General features: G+C 40.6%; 1 protein-coding gene across 15 annotated transcripts in view; it reads right to left on the reverse strand.

Annotated features, from left to right (window-relative positions):
• Window positions 1-1,247: 1,247 nt before the first annotated feature.
• Window positions 1,248-23,091, reverse strand: part of arhgap15 (Rho GTPase activating protein 15) — an 826,317-nt gene continuing 804,473 nt past the window's right edge. For 14 of the 15 annotated variants that reach the window (XM_069935033.1, XM_069935042.1, XM_069935032.1 and 11 more), the window contains one exon: window positions 1,248-1,540. In XM_069935033.1, the coding sequence (XP_069791134.1) occupies window positions 1,357-1,540 (184 nt within the window). In that variant the 3' untranslated portion in view covers window positions 1,248-1,356. The remainder of the gene's footprint in view (window positions 1,541-23,091) is intronic. The other variant, XM_069935052.1, reaches the window with a different exon arrangement.

Here is a 23,091-nt window from a genome sequence, read left to right on the forward strand (position 1 = left end):
AAAGGGAACCTGGCAAGGGCATAAAACAAAATAGCACTTAGAGAAATCCAATCTTTAAGAAAAAATTTGAAAACTTGTCAGGCTAGATCCATTGGTTAGTGTAAGGCTATGTACTCATAAATTATTGAATGAACCAGTGATAAAAGCTGAATTTTTATCTTTGGGTTAAAAATCTTGGATGATTAATGAGCAAGTAACTACAGTACATTAATTAGAAATGAGAAAATCAAATATGGACAATTTAGATCATCATTTCCACCCATTCTCTTATCAATCTCAGGAGTATATTGGATTCATAAAACCATGTTGTGACACAAGGTCTTTCAGTGCATCGTCCAGAATTTGCCATCTGCATCTTGTCTACCCTTGGAAGTGACCCAGCAAGCCATATAGTTCAAGGGAAAGTAAGTTTGCCAGTAAATACTGATTTGATCAACAGCATCCAAGTCCATATAAAGATTTGAAAACACACACTCTGTATTAGACCGTGGGCTTTGTTTTCATGAAGTTGTTCTCCTAAGGAAGTTGTGCAATGATTGTTTGATGTAATGCTCAGAAGGGTGGGGAAGTGGGAGAAACTAGAAGCAAGAGTTCAGAACCCGTAACCCAAGCAAAGGTGGAGAATTAGATGAGAGTCCAGAGAAAAATTAAAAAGCTGAGGCTTGAATTTTGGTGCCATGGTGGGAGGAGAATGTAGGGACAATTTCAGTCTTTCAACTTATTTTGTCCTTTTCACTATTCAATCAGAGCTTATCCATTTGAGAGTCCATCAAGTATGTATGCTATCATTATTCCTTACATTAAAATATATCAAGCTTAATTAATTGAACTAACCATTTTCCCACAGTTCTTCATGCTTTGCACATGAAGTGACGTCCCTTAACTTCTGAAATTTTACGATTGTGCTATGAAATATTCTCCAGACCATTCCTTTAAAAATATAATTTTAAAACATCCTTTGATTTACCATATTTTAATATTAAAATTGTTATATTTTTGTTGTATTCGATCATTGATTATATTAAAATACAATTCTGGGTTTGACAGCAACTTGGTTAACAAATATCAGTAGAATATTTTAGATTTTAGAAAAGTGAAGGCTCCTTTGTTGAATATGTTGTACTTAAAAAGGTCAAATTTATATGCCCTTCAATCAATAACTTAAAATAATAGTCTGGACCCAGGGAATATTTATCCATATGGATTCATATAAAATGAAACAGTGAGGGAGAAAACAAAAAAATGAGTAATGACAGAGGTGTAACTTTATGTAAACAACAGAACCACAACTTAACTAAATATTCACAAGTATCCAATCTTCTGAGATCATCATTAGCCAATGGAGGCAAGGCCTGCTCACATCATGCAGGGGTTGAAGATGTCAACGTGCTCAGAAAGTATCAGGTCGATGATTTGGTTCTGGTATATCATGTTCACTGCCATATTTGCTGTTTCCCTTTCAGGCCACATAAGAGTTGGTCCAAATACGATGCCTAAACTCTGAGATGACATCCGATTCACCAATGCTTTTGCTATTATCCTGGAATTTAAAGAAAGAAAGAAAAAGACATCAGTGATTGAACCATTGATTTGTTAGAACTGTGTTCCAATGATTGGTTGAAGATGGGCTCAAGAAAGTGAAACATTACAATTATAGAGGATAGAATCCTAGTCTTTTTGAAGCTCATATTAGGATTTTGATCAAGAACAACATGATTAAAACCAAAATAAATTCCTCTGCACGCTTCACGAATCACGAGGGCATCTCAAGAATATTCTTCAACCTCAGTCAAACACTATCTTTCTTAATCTCAGTTTAGTAAGAGTAGGTACTTGCAGGGTGAAATTTGTTCTCTAAACTTGCAATTTAGCAGTCAAAGAACTTACATTTCAGAGCAGAGTTTAACCTCATTACACATTAAACAGCTTAGAATAGAATATAAATTTCTCCTTTCTACCTTGCTTAGCAAATTCAACAATGTATGGACACGGAGAAGGCCCTTGAAAGACTGGAGTGGGAGTTCTTATTCAAAGTACTAGAGAGATTTGGATTGGGACAATCATTTATTAATTTGGTAAGGAGGCTCTATCCTAAACCCCGAGCTAAAATTATTACAAATGGGCAAATGTCTCCAGTGTTCATGTTGGGTAGATCCAGTAGGCAGGGCTGCCCACTGTCCCCAGTGTTGTTTATACTAGCTATTGAACTGCTGGCAGAGCCATCTGACAGGATTCAGTAAAAGTGGGCCAGGAGGAGCATAAAATAAATTTGTTAGCATATTTGACAGACCTGGGTGGTGGGGTGTGGAGTGTTATTGACCAGGCTGAGGACCACACTAGAAGATTATGGCAAGATCTCTGGGTATAAGTTAAATCTGGATAAGAGTAAATCATGCCTTTGACAAAAGGGGATTACAGACAATACCCACAAAGGAGCCCATTTAAAAGGCCTCGAGAAGATTAAATATTTGGGGATAAAATTATATAAGGATCTACGCAATTTATATAAATGCAATTATTTCCCTTTACTCTGGAAGATTTAGGAAAACCTTGGGAGATGGAGAACTCTGCCCATAACTTTGGTGGGCAGAGTTAATTGCATCAAAATGAAGGTGATGGCAAAACAACAAAATCTATTTCAGTCCTGGCCCATTTTGTTGTCCTAGGGCTTCTTTAAGATGCTCGGAGGTGTCAGAAAGTTCTTGTGGAATGGTAAAGTGGCTATAATTTCCATGGAAAAGTTGTCTTGGGATTTTAATTTAGGAAGTCTGACAACTGCCGGATTAAAAAAAATATATTATTGGGCGGCCCAGTCAAGGTTTATGGCCTCACTCTTTGAGAGAGGTGGTACCCCTTCGTCGGCACAAATGGAACTATACATGGTAGGAGAAAGGATAGCAGGAAAGCTTATATATAAATGGGACACTAAATTGATATCAAAGAAAATATAACCCTATATTAAAACACGCAATTCAGACGTGGCAAAAAAAAAATACAATATATCAGAATAAAGGTGTGAAAATCTCTTAAAGTGCCTTTGACCCAAAACAAATTAACACCCATGACTCTGGATAATAAGATCCTGGACACCAGGTATATTGAGGATTGTTATGAGCAAGGGCAGCTTATGTCATTTGAACAGCTAAAGAATAAATATGATTTGTCTAATAAAGCTTTCTTCTGTTATCTTCAACTAAGATCTTTCTTAAGGGATAAGTTGGGACCATCTATGGCCCTGCCTGTGTGAAGTGACATGGAAATTCTAATTTGAAAGGGGACTATGCATAAGTTCATCTCTATGATGTATCTCCTATTCCAAAGTGAGGGCACGAAGCTGCGCTTACACAGGTTGAGGGAAAGGTGGGAGATGGACTTGGGCACAATAATCCACAAGTGGTGCTGGACAGAACTGTGTCTGGACAACATGAGAGCAATTATTAATGCCATGTACAGATTGCTGCCATACAATTTCCTGCATCACTATACCTCACTCCACAAAATTGACATAAATATGAATCAGAAATTTTGTAAGTATGCTTTAAGTGTGGTGTGGAGAGTGGAACCTTTATCCATTCAACCTGGCCATGTACAAAATTATGATCCTTCTGGGAGGACCTTAGGGATATTTTGAAAAAAGTTAAAAGGGGATTTTCCACAGGATCGAGAATTATACCTCTGGGTAACATTATGGACATCACTTTTAAGCTGTCCAAATACTAAATTCAGTTTGTGAAGGTTGCCTTGTCGATAGCCAGGAATTGTATAATGGTCATATGGATGTCTGACTCCCAACTAAATATTACATGATGGAATATGGAAATACAGAGTTGTATTCCCCTGGAGAAAAATCACATACAATTTAAGGAGGAAATATGGCACATTTGTTAGGGTGTGGCAACCCTATCTTCAACACATTGATAAACAAACAAAATTATACCCTTTCTGAATAAAGGAAATCCAACAATCTGTGCCAGTAGTGAAATGAATGAGATCAATGAGGTGGGTTATGGCGCAGGTGATGTGCTTCTATACTTTGTTCCTTTTTTTTCATTTTAGCTTTTTTAAAAAAATTCTTAAGTTCCCTTAAGAGTTTGCGACTTTACAGATATTTGGTTCTATGTATTTGTTTAATTTATATCATCCTTTCTTTGTTGTATTAGGGTATAAGAGGGAGGGGAGAGGGATAGGGGTAAAATAGACTATGTTATTTACTATTGCTGAAAGAGATTGTGTTCTTTGTTTGGATTTATATGAGTCTCTGAAAATCAAAAATAAAATATTTTAAAAATGTATGGATAAATATAATTCATTTTGCAATCAGATGATATCCCAATATGAGTAAATATTGTTGGTCAAAAGTATAATTTACTGTATCAACTCATATGCTTAATTTCTTGAGACAGAATTACTGCCTATTAATAAGAAAAACAATTATTTGTTGACTTTAAAGAACCCAGTTGCAACATTAATCCTTAGATATATAGTTGTCTCCGAAAGAAGACTTTTCTTGTATGTTCCTTTTTGTAGTAGAAGCCAACTTCTTATAAACCTTTTCATTGTATGTTACATGCTTTGCAAAGTCCTGAAGCAATGCGAATATATGAAGTACATTTTTGTTATGTTCTTTTTAAGGCTTTTGTCAGAATTTAGAAAATGGCGGCTGATCCACTGTAACAGTAACACTGCCACTGGTGCAGACCCACGGGGAGTGAGGAGTGGAGATACAGTGCTCACGTGGGGTCCAACTGCCCAGTCAACTGGTGTCAGCTCCGCACAGGCTTTGAACAGTCCATTAAAGGAGCTGACAGTAGTTTAATTTAAAATCCCGTTACTGTGGAGTCTGAATCCAAGATGGTGGTGCATATGATTGGCAGAAGCCATGAGAGGTTTCAGACTCCAGGAGAGCACAGGGTACCAGAAAACAGAAAGACCATCCTGTATCTGAGAAGGAGAAGCAGAGGAGATGACCACGGCGGCAGACCAGTGAGGATACTCTGTGGCTGAAAGACTCACGTATGCGATGGGATGCTGGTGACTTGAGGTGAGAAAACCATGGAGGCTGTGGGTTGCTGGAGACTGCTTTCAGGAGGCTTGCATTAAGCTGCGGAATGCTGGAGATTGCCTCAAAACTGGCTGAAGGGGTACCAGGTATTGGAACCGGGATGCGAGGGTGTGCCAAAGACAATGTAGGTTTCCTGATTGTGTCGGAGGTTCGGATCTGGAGCTTGGGTTGCAAATGGTTTGGACTGGACACTGTGTGGCTGCAGAAGTGCTGAAGACTCTCAGTGACTCTGGGGGCTCTCTTTTGCTTCTGTTTCTTTGACTTTAAGAGGAACTTCAGGCAATTTCTGCCGATACAAAATCTGTCTGCCTCACACCAGGAAAAAGCAATTTCATGTAATATGACACTGTTTTACTACAATGACAAGAAATTGAATCTTGAATTTACATCCAAATCCCAGTTCAGGGAGAAAATTAACTAACTTCACCTGAGGATTGGACCCCACTTTACATTTTACTCTATTGTAAAATACTATGCCCAAGGCAGATAGTAGAGCTGTGGATCCAGTCAGGAAATTACTTTTGCAGATCAGCTGATGTCTCTCCATTCCATCTTTAATGTTTTCCTACCCTGTCCTAACCAGCAATATCTCCTGCAATCTATACTAGGATATAAAGACTTTTAACAATGTCCTAGACTTGAAATGGGTGTTATTCACAGACAGAATCTCTGCCTTTCAGCTTATTGAACTCTCGAGGGAGTTCTGTTCTTTTAAAATGGATCTTTTTCTCTCTCACTGGTGAAACATCAGCTGTCAACAGCATTTCTTATTCATAAACAGGATTTTTTTGCAAATTCACACTACTCCTTGGTGCATCATGTGGTGGCCTCCAATCTATGACAAAAAATTAGATGCAGGAATAAATTGACAAAATTGCTCTTTTGACTCAATGGATTATTTTCAGGCCAGTGACAATTTAATTCTTAAAGGCTATCATTTATTGTCCACCCTAAGTGCCCCCTGCACCAAAAAGTTTGCTAAGTCAGGAATTACATACACATGAATCCAGATAATTAGAGTGGGTAAGGATTCAAACTGCAATCATGTTTCTCGTGTAAGTAAATTCTTATGTTCCATATCTAGCACTGGATGTGAAAATTATAAGTCAACAGGTTGTACATTGTGGAAATGTTCTCAGGTGCGTCTATTTCAAAGCAAAGAGTATTGTAGCAAAGGCAGATGAGATTATGACATTGTGGCTATTAGTGAAACTTGGTTGCAGGAGGGGCAGGACTGGCAGCTGAATATTCTGGGCTTCCATTGCTTTAGACATGATAGAACGGAGGAATGAAAGGGAGAGGAGTGGTATTGCTTGTCAGGGAAAATATCACAGCTGTGCTCAAGCAGGACAAACCAGAGGGCTCGTGTACTGAGGCTAAATGGGTGGATCTGAGGATCAGAAAAGGTATGACCACTCTCATGAGGTTGTATTATATACTGCTTAATAGTCAACAAGAATTGGAGGAGCAAATCTGTAGAGAGATAGCAGACAGCTGCAGGAAACATACGATTGTAATAGTAGGAGATTTAACATTCTACGTATTGACTGGGACTCCTATACTCTAAAAGTGGTGGCTTGAAGTTTGTCAAGTGTGTTCAGGAAAGTTTTCTAAATGAATATATAGAGATACCATCTGGAGAGAGTGCAATACTGGATCACCTATTGGGGAATGAGACAAGACAGGTGGCAGAAGTGGGTCCAGTGACCCTGATGCCATTAGATTTGTTAATTATGGAGAAGGATAAGTCTGGGCCTCGGATTGAGATTCTAAATTTGAGAAAGGTCAATTTTGAGGAAATGAGTAAGTATCTAGAATGCGTGGATTGGGATAAATTGTGTTTGAGCAAGGATGTGCAACCTCAAAGGTGAAATTTTGAGAGTATGGAGTTTGTATATTTCTGTCAGGATCAAAGGCAAGGTTAGCAGGCAATAGGGAACCTTGGTTTTAGAGGGATATTGGGGATTTGGTTCAGAAGAAGAGAGAGGTGTATAGCTGGTATAGGCAACATAGAATATTTGAGGTACTTGGTGTATATAAAAAATGCAAGGAAACCCTCAAGAAAGAAATCAGGAAGGCTAAATGAAGACATGAGGTTGCTTTGGCAGATAATGTGAAGGAAAATCCTAAGGGTTTCTACAGGTATATTAAAGATAGTAATGAACTAATTGGTCCCCTTGAAGATCAGAGTGGTAGGCTTTGTATGGAGCCAAAAGAGATGGGGGAGATCTTAATATATTTTTCATCAGTATTCACTCAGGAAATGGGTGCAGAGTGGTGGGAAGTAAGGAAAACAAGCAGTGAGGTCATGGACCCTATACAGATTAAAGAGGAGGAAGTGCCTACTGCTTTAAAGCAAATAAGGATAGATAAATCCCCAGGGCTTGACAAGATATTCCCTTGGACCTGGAGAGAGGCTAGTGTGGAAATTGCAGAAGCTCTGGTAAAATTATTTAAAATGTCCTTAGCCACTGGTGTGGTGTCAGAGGATTGGAGGGTAGCTCACGTTGTTTTGTTATTTAAAATAAAACAGCTCCCTAAGTAACTGTGGAAATTATAGGCCAGTGAGCCTGACCTCAGTAGTAGCTAAATTATTGGAAGGTGTTCTAAGAGATTGGATATACAATTATTTGGATAGACAGAAACTGATTAGGAATAGGCCTTGTGCATGGTAGGTCGTGTTTAGCCAATCTTTTTGAACTTTTCAAGGTGGTTACCAGGGAAGTTGATGAAAGAAAGGCTTCAGATATTGACTAAATGGACTTTAATAAGGCCATTGACAAAGTCCTATGGGAGGTTAGTCAGGAAGGTTCAGACGCTAGGTATTCATGGTGAATAAGTAAGCTGGATTTGACAATGGCTGGATGGAAGAAGCCAAAGAGTAGAGATGGATGATTGCTTCTCAAATTGGAGGTGTGTGACTAGTGTGTGCCTCAGGGATAGGTGCTTGAACAATTGTTATTTGTCATTTATATCAATGATCTGAATGATAATTTGGTAAATTGGATCGGCATGTTTGCTGATGACACTAAGATTGGAGGCGTTGTGGACAGCAAATAATCTTTTCAAAGCTTGCAGAAGGATTTGGACCAGCTGGAAAAGTGGGCTGAAAAATAGCAGATGGAATTTAATACAGACAAGAGGAAGGTGTTGCATTTTGCAAGGACAAACTAAGAAAGGACACACACAGTAAATGGTAGAGCACTAAGGAGAAAAGAGGGATCTGGAAATACAGATACATACAAAAATTCCCTGAAAATGGCATCACAAAAAGAGCTTTTAGCATATTGGCCTTCATAAATCAAAGTATTGAGTATAGGAGTTAGGATGTTATGTTAAATTTGTATAAGACATTGATGAAGCCAAATTTGGAGTATTGGGTGCAGTTTTGGTCACCTAATTACGGGAAAGATATCAATAAGATAGAAAGAATGCAGAGAAGATTTACTCGGATCTTACAGGGAAGGGTTAAACAGGTTAGGACTTTATTCCCTGGTGTGTAAAAGAATGAGGATATATTTGGTGGAAATAATGAGGGGATAGACAAAGTGAATGTAGATAGTTTTTTTTTCCATTGAGGGTAAGTGAGATACAAACCAGAGAACATGGGTTAAGAGTGAAAGGGGAAAAGGTTAAGAGAATCATGAGGGGGTGTGTAGAACGAGCTGCCAAATGAAGTGGTAAACAAGGGCTCAAATTCAATATTTAAGACGAATTTGGACAGGTACATGGATGGTAAATGTATAGAGGGTATGGACAGGCTGCAGGTCAGTGAGACTTGGCAAAAAATAATGGTATGGCACAGATTAGAAGGGCCAAAGGTGCCTGTTTCTGTGCTGTTACGAGTCCAAAGGACCCCAAAACCCAGCAGCAATAGACATTCACAAAGAAAAGTGGTTTTGAAAACAAAAGTTAATTTTAATCAACTTTAAACAAGAAAACAGAATCAAACTTTAACTTATCTCTATACTTAACTAACCCAAATTAACCCCCTTCTAATTCTAAACGCATGTGTATGTAATGTGTGTGTAAATTAGAGTAAGGTTCTTTGGTTCACATTTCAATCTCACTTCTCCTTCTTCCAAGTTCTCTAGATGCAGGCAATTCTTATACTGTGCACAGAATTTAACATGTATAAAGTTCACCAGGCTTTGGTGCTGGAAAAGCAAATGTTTACCGCTCAGGAAGTTTCTTGTAAAGTTTGCAGAGAGAGATTTGTTGTTCCAGGATTTCCACAACTGAGGTATCACCATTATTCACCTCAATGTCTCACTGATGAAACTTGCCTCATTAGGGTTTTCCAGATGGTAACCTCTTTATTCAGGCTACCACAGAGCACCTTTCTGTTCCTCTTATTCCAAGAGAAACATCAGACAGATAGCACTTCCAGCCATTCACTGCTCTAGAACTTTCTGTTTCCAACCAGCTCTTCCTGGCTTGTTTCAGCGATGACTGTTCAGTCTCTTTTCAGTGTCACACATACTAGCTGAGAGAGCTTGTTAACTTCTCTCTCTCTCCAACTTCCAACTGCCAGGAAGCCTATATGACTCTTTCACTTGGAACACCCCCACCTTCTCCAGCAACCAAAATCCTCACAAAATTATAATCCATTACAGTATTGTAATGTTCTATGGTTCCATGGATGGTACCATTAAGATTCTGGACATTAATTTTATGATTAGGAGGTAACTGTACACCAGAACATGAGGAAGACACCAATATTTTAATATATGGTCAGGTAATATGAGGATTTTGGTAATCATAATGTATTTATTGTTATAGACATGTGGAATGTACCCACATTTCTGCTGTATCTAAACAGATGGACCAGCTACAATAGTCTATGTTAAATGATCCTGTTATGGAACATACAGTATGACATAAAACAGTGCAGCACACTACAGGCCCTTTGGCCCTCGATGTGCTGGCGTATGTAAACCTACTCAATAAACCCAACCTTGTGTTTCTCATGCTCTTAATTTTATTTTTCCTGCATCCATGTGCCTGTCTAAGAGTCTTTTACATGCCCTTACTGCAACAGCCTCCACAAACACCCCTGTCAATGCAGTTCCATTCTCTGTGTGGAAAACTTACCCCCGACAATTCTCTGAAACTTTAACCTCCTCTCTTTGCATAGGCATCCTTTCGTGTTTGCTACTATCACCCTGGTAAAAAAGGTGTGGCTGTTCACTGTATCTTTTCTTCTCATAACCTTGTAAACTTCTATTAAGTCACTTCTTATCCTCCTTTGCTCCAAAGAGAAAAGTCCTAGATCTACTAACGTTGCTTCAGAGAACACGTGCTCTAATTGAGGAAACATCCTGGTAAATTTCTTCTGAACCCTCTCCATTGTTTTTACATCCTTCTATAATGAGGCAACCAGAACTGAACACAATATTACAAGTGTCGTCCAAATGGAGTTTTATAGAGCTGCAATATTACCTCACGAATCCTGAACTCAATCCCCTGACTAATAAAGGCCAGCAACCCAAACGCCTTCTTATCTACCTGATCAGCCTACATGACAACATTGAAAGATCTATGGATTTGAACCAAAAGGTCCCTCTGTTCTTCCACACTTTTAAGAATCCTGACATTAACCATGAACTCTGCCTTCAGGTTTAATCTTCCAAAATGTATCATGTCACACTTATCTGGATTGAAATCTGTCTGCCACTTTTCCACCCAACAACCATGCATCTTGTCTATATCTTATTGTAACATGACAACTTTCTATACTATCTACCTTCATCTTTTCTGTTATCTGAAAACAGACTGACCCATCACACTACTTCTTCATCCAAGTCATTTCTAAAACTCACAAAGATCAGGAGTCCTAGAAAAGGCAGAATACATTCCATCTTGTACTATCTTTCTGCTTTCTGAAGGCAAGTCAATTTTGAATCCACACTGCCAAAGTTCAACGGATCCCATGCCTCATGACCTTGTCAAATACCTTACCAAAATCCATATACCCCACAACTACTGGTCTAATTTCATCAATTTCACTTGCTATTTTTTCAGCAAACACAATTGGGATTGTGAGGCATGACCTACCCCTCACAAAGCCATGCTGACTATCCCTAAGAAGACTATACTTCTCTAAATGCTCTTAAATCCTGTCCACCAAGGATCCTCTCCAAGAGTTTCCCCACCACTGACATATGAGTCACCTGTCTATAATTCCCAGGAAACCATATTTCCCATTCTTCAATCCTTTATCACCTTCCCGGTAGCCAGGGAAGATGCAAAGGTCACTGCCAATGTTCCAGCAATTTCTTCACTCGCTTACTGTGATAACCTGGGGTATATCCTAGAAATACTTCCTCTTTCTTAGCATAGTGTCCTCACATTGACCTTGGCACCACTCTGGTTTACCTTAATCTAACTTGCTAAGGCCTTTCAAGCCCCCTTCTAACTCTTTTAAGTCCTTTATTAAATTCCTTCCAGGCTACCATATAATTCTCATGAACCCTTACTGTCTTTTACTTCCTAAAACCTGTATGCTTCCTATTTTGGCATAGCAGTTAGTGCAACACCTTTACAACATCAGCAATTAGGACAGGGGTCTGAATCTCACGCTGTTTGTAAGGAGTTCTCCTTGTGCCTGCATGGGTTTTCCGCGGGGGGGGTCCGGTTTTCATCCACCATTTGAAACGTACTGGGGGTGTAGGTTAATTGGGTGTAAATTGGGAGGAATGGATTTGTGGCCTGAAATGGCCTGTTACCGTGCTACATGTCTAAATTAAAAAAAAAATGACTAGCTCTCTCACCTTTTTTTTAATCAATCATAGTTTCCTTATCTTACCATGTTTTCCCTGTCTCAATGAGATAAACCTATCCAGATCTCCATGAAAGAGGTCCCTAAACATCCTCCATATTATTTCTGTGTGTTTCCCTGAATACATTTGTTCTCAATTTACTCTCCACAGTTCCTGCCTAATCCCATCGTAATTAGCCCTTCTCCAATTAAACATTTTAGCATTTGGTCTACACTTTTCCCTGTCCACAGCTATGCTAAAGGACAGGAAGTTGTGGTCACTTTCAGCAACATTCTCTACCACCTGACTAGCTTCATTACTGTGGTGAATCTCTGCCAAGCTGCTTGTCTCCCCTCTGATGAGTCTTGCTGTACTAACATTGGCTGTGCATGAACTCTACTGTTAAGGACACTCCCCTTCGGTATAACTGTATATGTATCTATTGTCATTCATTATTGTACCATAAGTTTCTGCTAATAAAAGCCATGATTATTGTTCGACCACATTGTCTTTGTCTCCTTCATCAACTGGCCCTTCAATTTTATCAGCAGAAATGGATGCAGCACTCAAGCCAGAGCGGCTGATAATCGACCAGTTTGCCCCGAGGGTTTTCACCCACTGGATTGTTTGTTTCGATTACTACATGGCTCAAAACAACGTGGTAGATGAGGCGATACAGTGGGGCCACCTGAACTCTCTGCTGGGTGAGGTCCCTTTCGCCGCTACGCAAGGAGCTACCACTCTGGCTGTAGCCCGGGAACGTCTGACTGATTACTATGCAGTGCCACGGAATGTGGTGCTTGCTCGACACCAGTTGCTGACTAGACATCAGAAACCTGGGGAAAGTGATGCTGCCCATGCACTGACTCTCGACCCACTGGCAAATGAATGTGATTCAGGGCAATCAATGTGCAACAACACTACAATGCCTTGAAGCTGGATGCTTTAGTCAATGGGATTGACTCCAGTTACATCCGACAGAGGCTGCTGGAGACGGAGCCCTTAACCTACAACTGGGCAGTCACTCTAGCCAAAACACTGAGGAGTGAAATGCGGTCCAGCAAAATGCTAGAAATTGAAAAGGAAACATCCAGGAGAGCTGGAACACTGAAGGAAAGAAAAAGGCAAACTCCTGAAAAAATGCTACTTCTGTGATAAGAGCTGGCACCCCAGACAGAAGTGCTTGACTCGATTTGCTACCTGCAGCTATTGTGGGAAACTCGGCCACTTTGATAAAGCGTGTAAGGCGAAAAGTACTCCCACTGATAAGAAGAAGAAGAGAAGCACCAAGAAAATGCATCCTGGAGCTGCAGGAATGGAAGACAACTGTGAAAAGGGGAAATCTTCAGACGAGCAGGCTGAATCGACTTCAAGTGACGGCTATCCCCTGTGATAGCTCAATTGACTCCAAAGGTTGGTGGATGTTATGGACTGGGACGGTTGACTATGAAGGGGAGGTGAATGGTGAGACTCTTGATTGTTTAATAGACTCTGGGACTCCTGATAGCTACATCCACAAAAGAGTTGCCAGAGCCTTAAATTTGGGGAGATATCCAGCGAACCGAAAGATATCGATGGCTTGTAGTGAACTTAAAAGAAATGTACAGGACAAGTGTAAAGTTACTTTAAATTTGCAGGGACATTGTCTGGCTGATGTGTGGCTCTCTATTGTGCCAGAGCTCTGCGCCCCTGTGGTACTGGGATTAGATATTCAATCTCAAATGAACAGTGTAGTGTTAAATTTCGGTGGGCCACTACCCACACTTACCATCCCCCATGCTAGTTACTGCGGTCTGTCCTCATTAAAGATCAAAGCTACCTCCCTTTTCAGTGATTTATCCCCTGAGTGTCAGCTGATTGCCACTAAGAGCCGTTCTTACAGCAAGGAGGATCGTGAGTTTATCAAAGCTGAGACCCAGAGATTGTTTAAAGAGGGAGTAATTGAACCCAGTAAGAGTCCGTGGCGAGCCCAGGTGGTAGTTGTGAAAAATTACACTAAGAAATGACTGGCTATTGACTACAGCCAGACAATCAACCATTACACTAACCTGGATGCCTACCCCCTGCCATGCATCAATGAAATGATTAATCAGATAGTGCAATACAAAGTGTACTCTACTATCGACCTCAAAGCAGCTTACCACCAAATCCCCATTAAAAAAAAGGAACGACCCTATACAGCATTTGAGGCTGATGGGGGCGCTTATACCAGTTTAAAAGGGTACCTTTTGGAGTCACTAATGGTGTGAAAGTGTTTCAGAGGGAAATGAATAAGATTGTTAGGACGTACGAGTTACAGGGTACATTTCCCTATCTGGATAATGTCACTATCTGTGGGAAAACATAGGCTGAGCATGACAACAACTTAAAGAAATTTTTAGCAACAGCTAAAGAATTTAACCTTACATTTAACGAGGGCAAATGTCTGTTCAACGCAACAGAGCTACCCATTCTGGGCTACATTGTCCGCAAGGGTGAAATCCGCCCCGACCTGGAAAGAATGGCCCCCTTAAGAAGTTACCACCCCCAAACTCAGCAAAAGCCCTTAAAAGGTGTATGGGAATCTTTTCCTACTACTGCAAATGGGTTTGGGATTATGCCACGAAGGTACGGCCTCTATTTGACACTAAATCTTTTCCTCTCTCTTCAATAGCCTTGAAGGTTTTTGAGAGAATTAAAGCTGATATTGCCAAAGCTGCACTCTCGTCCATTGACGAGGATGTCCCATTCCAAGTGGAAACTGATGCCTTGGATTGTGCCTTGGCAGGAACCCTTAATCAAAAGGGCAGACCTGTGGCATTCTTCTCCCGCACATTACGCGGACCTGAACTTAAACATCCTGCCATTGAAAAAGAAGCCCAGGCTATTATTGAAGCTGTTCGCTACTGGAGACACTTTCTAGCCGGCAGAAAAATTACTCTTGTCACTGATCAGAAATCTGTAATCTACATGTTCAGAACTAAATACAAAAGTAAAATCAAGAATGATAAGGTGGCACGCTGGCGAATAGAACTCTCAACTTATAATTATGAGATCCAGTACAGACTGGGCAGGTTAAATGATCCCTCTGACGCATTGTCACGATCTGCTGCTGGTGCTCAGCTGGAGGGGCTAAAAGAGATCCATACCAGTCTGTGCCACCCAGGAGTCACAGGATTCTTCCACTACATAAGGGCTAATAACCTTCCTTACTCTCTGGAAGAAATCAGGAAACTGACTAAAAGCTGTCCTGTTTGCACAGAATGCAAACCACAATACTTCAAAGCTCCAGAGGCCACTCTCATTAAGCCAACCCAACTTTTTGAGAGGATTAGCTTTAATTTTAAAGGGCCGTTACCTTCCAACAACAAAAATGTATATTTCCTTACTGTAATTGACAAATATTCCAGGTTTCTCTTTGCAAAACCTTGCCCTGACGTCTCGTCAGCATCTGTCATTAAGTCACTTGACAGAATTTTCAGCATTTTTGGTTTTCCCAATTACATTCATACCGATAGAGGCTCAGCAGTCATGAGTGCTGAACTGCGGTGAGCCCTGCTACGAAAGGGGATTGACACCAGCCATACCATGAGCTACAACCCGCAGGGCAATGGGCAGGTTGAAAGGGCTAATGCTACAGTCTGGAAGACTGTTAATCTTGCTTTAAAAACACATGGTTACCCTGTTACCAGGTGGCAGGAGGTGCTGCCTGAGGCATTACATTCTATTCGGTCTTTATTGTATACTGCAACAAATCAAACACCTCATGAACGTATGTTTGCCTTTCCTAGGAAATCAAGAACTGTGATGGACTGGCCATCCTGTTTATCTGAGCCTGGAACCATGCTGCTGAAGAGCCATGCTCGGGCACGTAAAACAGACGCCCTAGTCCAACCAGTTCAGTTACTGCATACTAACCCCAACTATGCTCATGTTAAATTCCCAGATGGGAGTACTGACACTGTACCCCTAAGAGATTTAGCCTCGCCTGGTTTACCCCTTCCTCACATCCCTACTCAAAGTGAGCCTGAGAGGTTGGACTCAGCCCCCCTAGCCTGTGACCCCTAGTAAGCTTTCAGATGGCCATGCTGATGCTCCACTGCCTCATGCTGGTGATTCTGGAGTGGGTCCAGAAGCCAGTCCTTCCCACACTACAGACCCAGGACCTGTACCAGTTCCCAAGGTTGCAAAGGTGCCACCTGTTTTGAGATGAAGCACCAGAATTCGTAAACAACCTGGTAGGCTGACATATTCATATCTCAAGGCCATAGATGGTATCCATGCATTGCTTGCTTCAGTCTTTCCTAGCAGCTGTCCTTTTGATTTTAACCCTTCTTCTGCCGGGGGGAGTCGGTGGTGAATGTCAGCCAAGCTGCCTGTCTCCCCTCTGGCGAGCCTTGCTGTACTAACATTGGCTGTGCCTTCCCAAGATCGTGTTATATGGCAAGCTCTCCACTGGCCACCGTGACAGAGGTGCACCAAAGAAGAGGTACAAGGACTGCCTAAAGAAATCTCTTGGTGCCTGCCACATTGACCACCGCCAGTGGGCTGATATCACCTCAAATCGTGCATCTTGGTGCCTCACAGTTCGGCGGGCAGCAACCTCCTTTGAAGAAGACTGCAGAGCTCACCTTACTGACAAAAGACAAAGGAGGAAAAACCCAACACCCAACCCCAACCAACCAATTTTCCCTTGCAACCGCTGCAACCGTGTCTGCCTGTTCCGCATCGAATTTGTCAGCCACAAATGAGTCTGCAGCTGACACGGACATTTACCCCTCCATAAATCTTCGTCCATGAAGCCAAGCCAAAGATCTCTACTGTTAAGGACACTCCCCTTTGATATAACTGTATATGCATCTATTGTCTTTCATTATTGTACCATGAGTTTCTGCTAATAAAAGCCATGATTATTGTATGACCACATCGTTTTTGTCTACTTCATCAACTGGCACTTCAATTACCTAGTACTAGATCCAGTATGGCATCACCTCTAGTAGGCTTGTCTTCATACTGTGTCACAAATCCTTCTTGGACACACCTGACAAATTCTACCCTGTCTGTCCCTCTTGCAGAAATGAGGTGCCAGTCAATATTAGGGAAGTTGATGTCTACCATAGCAACAACACTGTTATTTCTGCACCATTCCAAAATATGTCTACTTATCTGTTAGTCAGTATCCTGAGGGCTATTTGGGGACCTACAGACTGCTCTATACAGCAGGGTTGGTGCCAGATGCCAGATGAGTGTTAGAGGGAGCGTTGCTTGTCAGGAAAAATATTACAGCGGTGCTGACGCAAGATATATTGGAGGGGACATCAAGGGAGGCTGTAAGGGTGGAATTAAAAAATGGAAAAGGAATAAGTTACATTTATAGGGGTGTATTATAGACCACCTAGTGAGGAGTGAGAAATAGAAGAGCAAATGTGTAAGAAAATAGCAGAGATTTGTAATAAGTACAGGGTTGTGTTAGTAGGGGATTTTAATTTTCCTACTATAGATTGGGAAACACATTCTGTGAAGGGGTTAGATGGATTAGAATTTGTAAAATGTGTGCAGGATAGCTTTTTGAAGCAATATGTTGAGGTACCCACTAGGGGCAGTGTTGGATCTACTGTTGGGGAATGAGATAGGGCAGGTGACTGAGGTGTATGTTGGGGAGCACTTCGGATCCAGCGTTCATGGTACCATTAGTTTCAATATAATTATGGAAAGGGATACGTCTGGTCCGATTATTAAGGTTTTTGAGTGTGGGAAAGCCAGATTTGATGAAATTAGAAAGTATTTGCAAGGAGTGATTTGGGCTGAATTTTTTTTATGGGAAGGAGGTAGAGGAAAATTGGAGGTCATTTAAAGGTGAGATTTTGAGGGTGCAGAATCTTTATGTTCCTGTTTGAATAAAAGGCAGGGCCAAAAGTTCGAGAGAGCCATGGGTTTCAAGGGAGATCATAAAGTTGGTTCGAGATAAAAGGGAGGCCTACATTAAATACAAGAAGCAAGGTATGGATGAGATGCTTGGAAAATACATAGATTGTAAAAAGAAGCTTAAGAAAGAAATTAGGATAGCAAAAAGAAGGTACGAAGTGGCTATAGAGAGCAGGGTGAAAGTAAATTCGAAGGGTTTTTACAAATATGTGAATAACAAAAGGAGAGTGAAGGATAAAATTGGATAATTAGAGAATCAGAGTGGACAAATGTATGTGGAGCTGAATGAGATGGGGGAGATATTAAATGAGTTCTTCTCGTTGGTATTCACTAGGGAAAAGAATATGGAATCGTGCAGGATATGTGAGGCAAAAGAGGTAATTATGTGATTAGGAAATAGGGGATATTGGAACTTTTGAGGCATATAAAGGTGGATAAATCTCTGGGTCCCAATGGGATTTTCCCCAGGACCTTGAGGGAAGTCAGGGAGGAAATAGCAGAGGCTCTGGCAATGATTTTTTCAACAGTCATTGGAGGGAGATATGGTGCCGCGGGATTGGGGTGTTGCAAATGTCACAAATGTCACAAATGTTTCCTCTGTTTAAAAAGTGCTCCAGGTGTAGGCCTAGGAATTATCAGCCAGTAAGTTTGACGCCAGTGGTTGGTAAACTAATGGAAAGTATTCTTAGAGATAATATGTGTAAGTACCTAGAAGTGCAGGGACTGATCAGGGACACGCAACATAGGTTTGAGAGGGGATGGTCAGGTTTGGCAAATCTTGTTGAATTTTTTGAGGAGGTGACTAGGAAAGTCAATGAGGGCAGAGCAGTAGATGTAGTCTATATGGATTTCAGTAAGGCCTTCGATAAGTTTCCACGTGGAAGGTTGGTAAGGAAGGTTCAGGCGCTAGGTATTAATGTTGAGATAGTCAGATGGGTTCAACAGTGGCTAGAAGATAGATGCCAGAGAGTCATGATGGATAACTGTCTGTTAGGATGGAGGCTGGTGACGAACGGTGTGCCTTAGGGATTAGTGTTGGGTCCCTTGTTGTTTGTCATTTACATTAATGATTTGGATGATGGAGTGGTAAATTGGGTTAGTAAATATGCGGACGATACAAAAATAGGGGGAGTTGTGGGTAGCGAAGATGATTTTTGGGGACTGCAGAAAGATTTCGAGTGCTTAGAAGAGTGGGTTGAAAAATGGAAGATGGAGTTTATATTGATAAGTGTGAAGTGCTTAATTTTGGGAAGAATAATCAAAACAGGACATATGCAGTGAAGGGGAGAGCATTGAGGAATGCAGAGGAACAGAGATATCTTGGAAATGTTTCACCATTCTTCTAAAGTAGATTCTCATGTAGATAGGGTGGTAAAGAAGGCTTTTGGTATGCTGCCCTTTATAATTCAAATCATAGAATATAGGAGTTGGGAAATGATGTTGAGACTATTTAAGGCATTGGTGAGGCCAAATTTAAAATACTGTGTGCAGTTCTGGCACCCAAATTATATGAAAGATATCAATAAGGTAGAAAGGGTGCAGAGAAGATTTACTAAAATGTTGCCTGGATTGCAGTATCTAGAATACAAAGAAAGATTGAGTTGACTGGGTCTTTATTCATTGGAGCATAGAAGGCTAAGCAGGGATTTGATAGAGGTATTTAAAATTATGAGGGGGCGAGACAGAGTAGAAATGTATAGGCGCTGCCCCTTGAGGGTAGGTGAGATTGGAACAAGGTCTCATAAGTTAAGGGTTAGGGAGCAAAAGTTTAGTAGTAAACTTTTTAACTCACAGATTGTGGCTGAGTGGAATGACCTTCCAGAAGAGGTGGTTGAAGCAGGGTCAATTTTGTAATTTAACTGACAAAAGGCAAAGGAGGAAAAACCCAACACCCAACCCCAACCAACCAATTTTCCCCTGCAGCCGCTGCAACCGTGTCTGCCTGTCCCGCATCGGACTTGTCAGCCACAAACGAGCCTGCAGCTGACGTGGACTTTTTACCCCCTCCATAAATCTTCGTCCGCGAAGCCAAGCCAAAGAAGAATATGGACAGGGAGCTGGTAGGTGGAACTAATGGAGTTCTCTTAAATCGGTGCGGCCAAGATGGCCTGTTTCCATACTGTAATTGTTATATGGTTATATATTAGGGTAACTGGGGGTGGGGGGGGGGTGCACAGTGAAGTTTGATGCACACTAATGATGCAGGCCTGGTGTGTTTGATGGTGAGCGATGGCCACAAGTGTATGGGAAGCACTACACCGCAGTTGAAGGGGTGGGGGGAGGGGGGGCAATGCCCGCAAATGTCTCCCTTTGGCACTGACCCTGTATTCAATACATTGATCGCTCCCTTTCTATTTCTGACTTCCATCCACACTGACTCAGTGGACAATCCCTCCATAATGTTCTCCTTTCTGCAGCTGTGAGAAATGCAACTCCCTCTCCCCTTTTTACTCCTCATCCTATTCCTTTTAAAGTATTGAAACCTGCATCAGCCACTCCAGTCTTTACGTCAGCCAAGTTTCTGTAATGGCACAACATTGTAAGTCCATATACTGATCAATACTCTAAGTTCATCTCTCTTATTCCTAATATTTCCATTCAAAACATATTTAAAACAAACCAATTGACTACATTTATGCTCCCTCCACTGCTTGTCCTTCTTCACAATCTCACTGTACATTGCATCAACCTTTCCACCATCGGCTTTATCCTTTGCCCTCTCATTGCCCTGTCATACAAATTTAAACCCCCAACCCCCCAGGAGCAGGACTACCAAATCTTCCTTCCATCAAGGATATTAGTCACCCTCCAATTCCAATGCAACTGTCCTGCTGGTACAGAAGAAATAATACGTTTAAAGAAAATATAGAAAAGTGAATATTTATAATTATAGGTAGTTCAATCAAAAGGTGAAATTTCAATTATGCATCCAGGTTTTATGTAATCACAGATTGGTTTACAGATGGTCCCTGATTTATGATAGTCTGATTTATGATTTTTTAATATTACGATGGTTGAATCTGTACTGTATTTTGAATTTTGGCTAGGCTGGGCTATGATGTTCAGTTTCTCCTCACAGCCCTGAATCAGTTCCCACTCTGATCCCACTGCACTGCCCCTCTCTCTCGACAGCTTGCTATCAGACCCTACACTGATCCCACTGCCCCACTCTCTCCTGACAGCCCTGTGTTGGTCCCCACACTGATTCCACTGCCCCATTGTCTCCTGACAAGCCCGTGTCAGTCCCCAGACTGATTTCACTGCTCTTTCTTGACACAATTTTTTTTTTGGACTTATGCTAGGAGTGCCGGAATGCAACCCCATTATAAATTGAAGACTACCTTTATTGTTAAAGAAGTAAGGGCTGGTTGAAATTTCAAAGTTTGAATTTATTGTTACAGTATATACATGACATCACATATATGCCTGCAATTCTGAGATTCGAGACATTGATAGCTGTTAGATAAAAACCATTTAACTTAGAGCTGCTGGACCAGACTTTTGTACCTTCTTCTTGAACGTAATAGCGAGAAGAAGTTGTGACCAGGGTTCCTTAATATAATTTATTTAATGAATTTACTGAGTCAGTCAAATAAACAGTCACATCATCTGCAAATAAACTAATTTTATGTTCGTTAGCTGCGATTTTTATACCCTTGATGTCCTGATCTGATCAAATAAGTTCAGCGAGTGGTTCAATCACTAATACAAACAATGCTGGTGACAACGGACAATCTTGCCGTGTTGATCTTGTCATTTTAATATAATCAGATCTACTACCATTGCTTTTGGATCTACATAAAGTGCTTTTACCCAATTTATAAAGGTTTATCCAAGACCAAATTTAGTCAAAGTTTTAAAAAGAAAATCTCACTCTCCCCTATCAAATGCTTTTTTCTGCATCAAGAGTCACTGCAACACTTAATCATCTTGGCGTTGCATTAGATGAATTAAGCTAATTAATCTAGTTATATTATCGGTTAATTTTCTTTTTTTAACAAATCCTGTTTGATCATTATTAATCAATTTCGGCAAAATGTTTTAACCACTGTTCTTATAGACAATATTCAGTATATGATGAGGCATTAATGGGTCTTTACGTTTTGTTGGATTCACTCTTATGATTGCTGTTTTAAAAGGGTTCCTTAATGTTGACTGCCTTCTTGAAGATGCTTTAAAGGATGGGAGGTTAGGGTCTGTGATGGAGCTGGATATATTTGCTGCTTTTTGTAGCCTTTTTCAATTCTGGGCATTCAAATGACCAAATCAGACCATGATACAAACAGTCAGTAAAATTTCTACAATACACAAGTAGAAGCTTCATAGAATATTTGATGACATTCTGAATCTTCTCAGATTCCTTGGAAAGTAGAGGTGTTGGTGTGCCTTCTCTACATTTTCCCCAATGTGCTGGCTCCAGGGCATGTGTGCCGAGATGTGAACTCTCAGGAACTCTGCAGGTATTAACCTCCTCCACAGCTGTCCCTTCAATAAACAGAGGTGCTCGCCCCTTCGGCCTCCCTTTCCCAAAATCCACAATGAACACCTTGGTCTTTTGATGTTTCAAGCTAAATTGTTATTCTGGTACCACCGAATCAGATTCTTGATGCCCATCGTATATTATAACTCATCATTTCCTATTATGCAGTTAATAATAGTGGTGTCTTCAGCAAATTTATAGATTGCATTGGAGCTGATCTTAGTTATGTAATCATGAGTACAGTGGGAATAGAGCAGGGGACTAAGCACACAATCACAAGATAAAGGATTAGAAGAAGGTCATTTGACGCATCAAGTCTGCTCCACAACTCCCCCCTGAGCTAAACTGTTCTCACGTCGAGTTCCAAATTCTGGCCTTTTTCCCATATCCCTTGATATATTCACCTGATCATTGAAGTCAATGAACAACAACGTGACACAAGTGTTCTTGGGATCCATTGGAGTGGATCGGCATCAAGGTGTTGCAGGTTGGCTCAAATTTAAACTTTCTCAATCTTTGGTGTTCCTTTTTAAATTATTTTCATAGCCTCTAATGGGAATCTTAATCCGATTCTTTATGATAATGCATTACTTTTTATTCCGACCGGCAGATTTTTTTTTCTATATTGCAATGCAACTTAGGAATGGTTTGGGATTTAGATTAGTTAATTATATAGGGTTTTTTCTCTTCCTTTTTTGTTTACTTTTTTCAATTTACCTATGAATACTACTGTGGCATAAGAAAAATATTTTATTTTTCTCTGACATTGTGTTTGTATGCTCTATTATAGTTTGCATTCGTTTTTTGCATCATTCATTTATGTATATATGTACTATTATATAAAATTCAATAAAGATGTTGAAAAAGAAAGGAATAGCAGGTTG

Source organism: Narcine bancroftii, chromosome 4, assembly GCF_036971445.1.
Source record: "Narcine bancroftii isolate sNarBan1 chromosome 4, sNarBan1.hap1, whole genome shotgun sequence".
NCBI lineage: Eukaryota > Metazoa > Chordata > Chondrichthyes > Torpediniformes > Narcinidae > Narcine > Narcine bancroftii.